This window comes from Schistocerca serialis, chromosome 9, assembly GCF_023864345.2.
Source record: "Schistocerca serialis cubense isolate TAMUIC-IGC-003099 chromosome 9, iqSchSeri2.2, whole genome shotgun sequence".
Taxonomy (NCBI): domain Eukaryota; kingdom Metazoa; phylum Arthropoda; class Insecta; order Orthoptera; family Acrididae; genus Schistocerca; species Schistocerca serialis.
Window position 1 is genome coordinate 541209309 of NC_064646.1, and position 8415 is coordinate 541217723.

At 39.9% G+C, this 8415-nt stretch overlaps 1 protein-coding gene across 1 annotated transcript; it reads right to left on the bottom strand.

The window, feature by feature from the left end:
• Positions 1-306: 306 nt before the first annotated feature.
• LOC126419753 (GATA zinc finger domain-containing protein 14-like) lies at positions 307-7441 on the bottom strand. The gene is made up of 5 exons (XM_050086929.1): positions 6843-7441; positions 6406-6716; positions 5453-5925; positions 4544-4724; positions 307-323 (listed from the first exon to the last, which is right to left on the bottom strand). Exons 1-5 carry the CDS (start codon positions 7439-7441, stop codon positions 307-309), a joined length of 1581 nt encoding a protein of 526 aa, XP_049942886.1.
• Between the last annotated feature and the right edge of the window lie 974 nt (positions 7442-8415).

The window sequence follows — 8415 nt, forward strand, 5'->3', positions numbered from 1 at the left end:
CATAATAGGTTAGAAAACATCCTTGAGATGATCTGTCCTGAAAAGTCATGATTACAATAAGACACGACACGTCACATCCACAATCAATTCCAAATTAGCACATGCACAAAGTATCATTTACAAATAAAATAAAGTATATAGCCTTGCTCAATTAATTTCATTTGTCATTTCCTGTAGAGTTTTTTTTTTTTTTTTTTTTGTGCATGTTGTGTTCATGTGGATTGTGGTGTGAGTGTGAATAGAAAATCAAGTGTCTATCATGCCAATTAATATATCAGGTTCAGAGCAGCAATTGTCTCCGGTCATTTAGTCTGTCAGCTTGTCTGCAAGGTATTAACAAATATAATCAGTAACTGTGCTTTGCATGAAAATTGTTAGTTCTTCCTGTGTCTTATCTTCTTGCTGCTGCTGTAAAATGTAGATACTTAAGATTATAGCTTATATCTTCTTCTTCTTCCAGCTTGAAGTACCAGATGTGACTTACCTTGTTTTTGTATCAGCATACTCTGCTAAGGGCTAAACGTTTTCAAATCTTTGTGAGGGTACAAACCTAAAATTCTCTTATTCTTGGGGTTTTGTAACAGATATGCTCCAGGATGTGGTATATCAATGATTGTGTAAGGACCTTCATATAGCGGACGCCACTTAACATTACGTTTTAGAGGTAATGACGATTTGTAGTGGGTCTTAAGTAAAACTTGCATGCCTATTGTAAAGTTTTGCCTTCTTTTCAGATTAGCACCATAGTTCTTATTTCTAATGTCAGCTTGTTCAGTAATTGCCATAAGTACTTCCCTTACCTTTTCCTCGTGTGAAGGTTTGGTGTCAGAAAATTTTGGTAGTGGGTTGCTCCATTCATTAGTTTCCTTTGTGTCAAACATGATTTCTCTGGGAGTGTAGGGTGTGTTGTATATATTTAAATTGTTGTGTATTTCCTCAAAAAGTGCTAGGTAATGTATCCAGTTTGTGTGCTGTGTTGAGGTATAAGTTCTCATGAATCTATTTAATTCTCTAAAAACTCTCTCACAAGGGTTGGCTGATGCATGAAACTTTGAAATAAAGATGCTCTTAATGTTATTGTCCTTTAGAAATTTTCTCGAGGTGAATCCTACATAATACTTGGCGTTATCTGATAGAATGGCTTTAGGTTTTCCACAGTATGGCATGTAATCATTCGTGAATCTTCTGATGATGGTGTTTGCTGTGGGTGACTTAATGGCAAAAAGTTTGATGTGCTTAGAAAATATGTCATAAAATGCTAGAATGTATTTGCAACCTCCGATGCTAGTTGGATGAGGTCCGCTAACATCTGTACAAAGTATCTCTCTAGGTCCAGTAGGTAAGATAGAGTGCAAATCTGTTTTGGTGGATTGATTTTGTGGCTTGGATTTTTGACATATGAGACATTTGCTGATAACATCATGTATTTTTCTTCTCATGTTTGGAAAATAGCAATATGTATGTAACTTGTTTAGACATTTCTTTGTTCTGTAGTGTCCCCAAACTGTGTGAGTGTGTGCAACGAGATTGTGTACAGAATCTTGTGGTATGCAAACGCACCAGTTAGTAGCATTTGTGTGTCTTTTGTAGAAAAGTATGTTGTTGTGTAACATGTATCTGTCTTGTAAAGTGTCATTGTGTTGTTGTACTATGATTTGTTTTATTTTGTACCAGTGTGGATCTGAATCTTGTAGTGTTGCCATGTTCTTGCATAGGTCTATGTAGTATTGTGTAAACTGCTTGTCTTGCATGAGTAGTATTCTGTAATCGTGTGTGTTCTCAAAGTCTGTATTGTTATGATGTAATCCTTGCGGTAGTATTGAAAGTGTGTCAGCTATTATGTTGTCTTTTCCCTTGATGTGCTTGATTTCAAAAGAGTAATTCTGTAATGCAAGTGCCCATCGTGTAAGCCTAGGATGAATGAGTTTACATGACAAAAGGAATGTAAGTGCTTGATGGTCAGTGTATATGGTGTGTCTTCCATACAGAAAATAATTAAACTTTTTAAATGCCCATATAATAGATAATGTTTCCAATTCTGTGGTGGAGTAAGATCTTTCACATTCTGTTAAAGTACGACTGGCAAAACCAATGATCTTAATATGTTCTGAAGTTTCTGTATTAACAAGTTGAAATAAACAACATCCCAAACCAATGTTTGATGCATCACAAGCAATACAAAAGTTCAAATTGAAGTCTGGATGTTCCAGCATGTTAGAATTTACTAAGGCTTCTTTGATTTTAGTAAAGTCATTTTCACAGTCTTGATTCCAAATCCATACCTGGTTCTTCTTTAATAAGTTTAGTAAGTATCTGCTATTGAGTAACTGTTTAGGTATGAATCGTCTGAAAAATGAGCATAGACCGAGAAATGATTTTAACTGTTTCTTATTAGTGGGAGTGGGGAAATGTCTGATAGCATCTAATTTTGAAGGGTCAGGTTTAATGCCTTGTGTGTTGATGATGTGTCCTAGGTATTTGATCTCACAACAAGCAAATCTAGATTTACAAATATTGGCAGTGATACCAGCTTGTGTGAATCTGCATAGCAAAGTGTTCAGGGTATCAGTGTGATCCTTCCAGGTTTTTGAGGCAATCAGTATGTCATCTACATAGTGTGTAACAGTCTCTAGTAAATCATCACCGAGTACAGAGTTTAGTGCAGTAGTGAATACTCCTGAGCTTACATTTAGGCCAAATGGTAATACACAAAATTGATAAGTTCTGCCACCAAACATAAAGGCTGTATATTTTCTGGATTCTTTGCTTATTGGCACCTGCCAAAACGAATTTTTAGGGTCTATTGTAGGGAAATATTTTGCATCCAAGAACTTCTGAAGTTGTTCGTCAAGATTTTCTGGTTGTGTCCTCACAGGTAAGATAATTTGGTTGATAGCTCTTGCATCTAATACTAACCTGATACTTCCATTGTGTCTTTTCACTACATGCAAAGGGCTACAATATGGAGATGTTGATGGTTCTATAATATTCCATGTAATCATTTTCTTTAGTTCTTCCCAAACTGCAGGTCGCAGAGCTAGAGGTACATTGTATGACTTGTGGTAATAGATTTGGTGAGGCTTGACTTCAATCGTATACATACACTCCTGGAAATTGAAATAAGAACACCGTGAATTCATTGTCCCAGGAAGGGGAAACTTTATTGACACATTCCTGGGGTCAGATACATCACATGATCACACTGACAGAACCACAGGCACATAGACACAGGCAACAGAGCATGCACAATGTCGGCACTAGTACAGTGTATATCCACCTTTCGCAGCAATGCAGGCTGCTATTCTCCCATGGAGACGATCGTAGAGATGCTGGATGTAGTCCTGTGGAACGGCTTGCCATGCCATTTCCACCTGGCGCCTCAGTTGGACCAGCGTTCGTGCTGGACGTGCAGACCGCGTGAGACGACGCTTCATCCAGTCCCAAACATGCTCAATGGGGGACAGATCTGGAGATCTTGCTGGCCAGGGTAGTTGACTTACACCTTCTAGAGCACGTTGGGTGGCATGGGATATATGCGGACGTGCATTGTCCTGTTGGAACAGCAAGTTCCCTTGCCGGTCTAGGAATGGTAGAACGATGGGTTCGATGACGGTTTGGATGTACTGTGCACTATTCAGTGTCCCCTCGACGATCACCAGTGGTGTACGGCCAGTGTAGGAGATCGCTCCCCACACCATGATGCCGGGTGTTGGCCCTGTGTGCCTCGGTCGTATGCAGTCCTGATTGTGGCGCTCACCTGCACGGCGCCCAAACACGCATACGACCATCATTGGCACCAAGGCACATGCGACTCTCATCGCTGAAGACAACACGTCTCCATTCGTCCCTCCATTCACGCCTGTCGCGACACCACTGGAGGCGGGCTGCACGATGTTGGGGCGTGAGCGGAAGATGGCCTAACGGTGTGCGGGACCGTAGCCCAGCTTCATGGAGACGGTTGCGAATGGTCCTCGCCGATACCCCAGGAGCAACAGTGTCCCTAATTTGCTGGGAAGTGGCGGTGCGGTCCCCTACGGCACTGCGTAGGATCCTACGGTCTTGGCGTGCATCCGTGCGTCGCTGCGGTCCGGTCCCAGGTCGACGGGCACGTGCACCTTCCGCCGACCACTGGCGACAACATCGATGTACTGTGGAGACCTCACGCCCCACGTGTTGAGCAATTCGGCGGTACGTCCACCCGGCCTCCCGCATGCCCACTATACGCCCTCGCTCAAAGTCCGTCAACTGCACATACGGTTCACGTCCACTCTGTCGCGGCATGCTACCAGTGTTAAAGACTGCGATGGAGCTCCGTATGCCACGACAAACTGGCTGACACTGACGGCGGCGGTGCACAAATGCTGCGCAGCTAGCGCCATTCGACGGCCAACACCGCGGTTCCTGGTGTGTCCGCTGTGCCGTGCGTGTGATCATTGCTTGTACAGCCCTCTCGCAGTGTCTGGATTAAGTATGGTGGGTCTGACACACCGGTGTCAATGTGTTCTTTTTTCCATTTCCAGGAGTGTATATGTGTTGATCCTACCTGGCTTACTAGTGAAAACATCCTTATTCTTAAGTAAAATATGTTTATGCTGGGATCTCTCCTCTTCATTAATAGCATCACATTCTGATAACTTAGAATTAATTTGTGTAAGTACATCATTCACTACCTCACCGTGTGATACAGGTTGCTGTGTGGAATCTATGTCAGTCTCACGTATAATCTGTATCTTGTAGCCAGAACAGTGCTTGTTATGGTCTACTAGTCGAGTGTCCAAGTTCAAAACTATGTCTCTGCCTTCATACTTAAAATAACAAATGCCTTTGGAGAAGTCTATAGTACAGTCCTTCTCGCAAAGAAAATCAATACCCAATATACAATTGGCAGCAAGGTTTTGGACAACTAGGAAAGGCCATTGTACGATTCCATTTCCCATATTAACAGTCACAAATACCTGCTTATTAACTCTACTTGACTTATTACCTAATGCAGTTAATATTAAACAGTTCTGAACTGGGAACTCTGGTATCTTAGAAGTTTTCTTCATCATAGTATAAAAATTGTGAGAAATCACACTGACAGCAGCTCCTGTATCAATAATTATGTTAGTAGGTATACCTCCTACAATGCCTGAGGTGGAAGACAGTACAAATCTTTTCTTTACATTGTGACATTGTGTGTTGTCATTTATCAGATCATCAGCTAAGTTTCCACTTTCATTATATCTTAAGAATAGTGTAGGCAACTCTTGTTGTGTAAATGTTAATTTTTCTTGTTTCACAGTTTCACTAGCAAGTGTGTATTCAAACATAGTTTCTAAATTGAAGTTGCCCCCCAAATGTTCCTCAGTCACGACCTGGGGCTCAGTAATGACTGGTTCTAGTTTACCTGGTTTGTCTGGTCATTGGTAAGTGTAGTTGTAGTTTCATTAGCTACCTCAATAATATTTACATTTGGATATTGTCTTTGCCAATCACCTGTCTGGTTTCGTTTGGCTGAAGTCACTTGTTGGTTTGTGTTGCTTGTTTGCGCAAAATTCCCTTGGCATCTGAAATGATTTTGTGGTGGCGGTTGCGGTGTTTGCCACTGTCTCACATCATACTGGTTGTCGTTCTGATTAAAGTGCGGTGTAAGTGTTCCATTTCTTGTGTAATCTGTGTTGTTGTTTCTTTGCCAGTGTTTGTGTTTTGCTTTGTGTCCGTTGTTGTTTCCATTATTGCTTCTTGAATTAAAATTGTTGTTTCTTCGTTTTTTGTACGGGTTATCTCCCTGTGTATAGTTGTAGTTGTTGTTTGTGTGCAGCTGTGAGTTGTGGTGACTGTTTTGCATGTTTACTGTGTGTTGTGAATTTTGCTGTGTGTTTGGTAATGTAGCAATGTAGACATGTTGATTCCTACTGCGTGAGTTGTGTGTTGGTTCTTGTTCTTCATATAGTAAATGAACAGCATCTAACTTTTCCAAAAAATATTCAGGATCGTCGTCCGGTAAGTACAGTAATTTCTCTTTAATATTAAAAGGAAGTCTTGCTTTCAGTGATCGGATCACATCTTTTGGTTTCACTGGTTCATTAAGGAAGTGTGTCATGTTTAGGTACTTCTCGAAATATCTGCGCAGGTTGCCGTTTTTAGGATTGAAGTGTTCGGGTTCAGTGACTTGTTTGCGGATGCGTTCCTGCACAGTGGGTGACCAAAACTTATTCAAGAAGGCGCGTTCAAACTGCTCGTATGTTACACATCTGTCGCTTTCATGGTAAGCCCAGACAGCAGCGTCCCCTTGAATGTAATCCACAACGTACGCAATGCGTTTGTGGTCGCTCCACGAACGTGGGAATGCGTTCCTAAAAGCTTTTAAGAAGATGACAGGGTGTACAGCGTTTTTGCCTGGTATAAAAGGTTGGATTTTACGGTGCTTGAATAGACTTTCTTCTTCTTTGTTACGTGTTCGTCTGTTTCTTTCCGTGTAATCATTGAATTCTTCCCTGTGTGTACATGGTTCTTCATCAGAATGATAATTGTATTGTATTTCAGGTGATGGGTATCTGTTGCTATGCGTGTCAGTGTATTGTGTATTTGAGTGTTGAAATTCGTGTGAGTACATGTGTTCATTCCCGAATCGAGATTTTCTTCTGTGTGTGTAAAAATGTGTAGTGGGTGTACTATTGGGTTGTACCTGACATTGAGTTGTCTTTGTTTGCATATCGTCATCGATTACTTGCCTATTGTTGTTCATGTATTCCACTACAGAATCGTGCACAATATGTGGCAACTTGTTTTGTATACATTCTTCAAAAATTTCGTCTTTGTGTGCCGTCCATTCTTTAAATTGTGAATTAATGCGAGACAAATGGGGTTCAGCCTCTATCTGTATTGTTGTGTGAATCTGTTTGTGAATGTCAGCTACGTTTGTTTCTATTGTATTCACCTTTAAATTAATTTCGTCACATGCGTGCGTGTTTGATTCTAGTTTGCAATTAATAGTTTCACAGGTTTTTGTCAAGTCATGGATGTGATTGGCATTGTCGCTTTGTCGTAATTCTAAATTTTCGAATTTTTCCGTAAGATCGTCGACCTGTTTGGAAAGACGTGTATTAATTTCATCTACCTTTTGAGTCAGTATGGCGAAGTCTGATTTTATGTCATTTCTGAAGGCTGCATTGTCTGTCATTAATTGTGAGAATTTTTCGTCATTATCTTGCTTAATATTGGATATGCCTTCCAAAATTGAATTCAGTATAGCGCCAAAATTTTGATTGCAAAATGAGCTTGCCCCCGCCGCGTCATTAGACGTGACGTGGTCTGTCAGGTTTGGTTCTGAATTGCTCCTCTCGGCGTTTATTTGTGTCTGTAGCGGATTATTTTGATGTGTTTGCGTGTCTGTATTAATTTCTGTGTCTGAAAGTGTCTGTGTATCCATGTTTGCATTACTTGATTGTTGTTCCATTGTGTACTGGTGTCAAGTTTTTACCATATCGTGAGTAAATTGTGTGCAAGAAAAAAAATCGTTTAAACGCGTAGTGTGAAAATGTACTGCCTATGTGTGTGTTTAAATGACTGAGAATGATTGAGAGATGACTTTAAAGATCGAAAGTAGCATACGTGTTAATGGTGACTAGCCATGTTGCTTGAATCTTGTACAATGTCGGCCATATTGTGCAATGTAACTTGCGTATTGTTGGATCGGAATGTAATCGTCTGAATAATGAGATTCCGCGGAATTTGGAAAAAATTACTGAATGGAAACTGAATATTGAATTTAATGCTGAGAAAAATAATTTTGAATGAAAAATGTGCTTGGAATCAATTGTGGATGCGCAAGTGCTGCGTCTTACCGTACATGTCGTCTTGATGCGAAGATGGCATTTCCAGTCCAAATTCTCTCCAGATTTTATTCGTTTTCTTCAATATTCTCGTCACCGGTCAGGATGTACATGAAAAAGAACAATTAGTTGTAGTACAGATACAATAATGAGTCCTGGCACATAGTCGCCAGTGTAACAAATAAAAAATATAAAATAAAATAATAATAAAATATAATAATAATTTGTAATAATAATAATTGTTATTTGTTTGGATAAGTAATTGAGGGATTAAAATTTTACGCCGTGAATTAATCGAGCTTCGCACGTCCGAAGATGTACGGAACGTAGCCAGGGCTCATTATGTATTTTTTTTTGTAGACAGAGTCTGATATCTGACCTCACCATCAATCATGAAAATGGAGTGACTAAAACTACTAAAACAAAGAAAAGCATACGATTAAATAAACATATATTCATTTCAACATATACATTACGATATAAATTACACTTACGTAAAATTCTAGATAAATAAAGGCAGATCATTCACAAATGAGAGCGAATTATTAATTCTGCGCCTCTTTTCTGCTAATAAATATCAATATGGCTAACTGTGTAG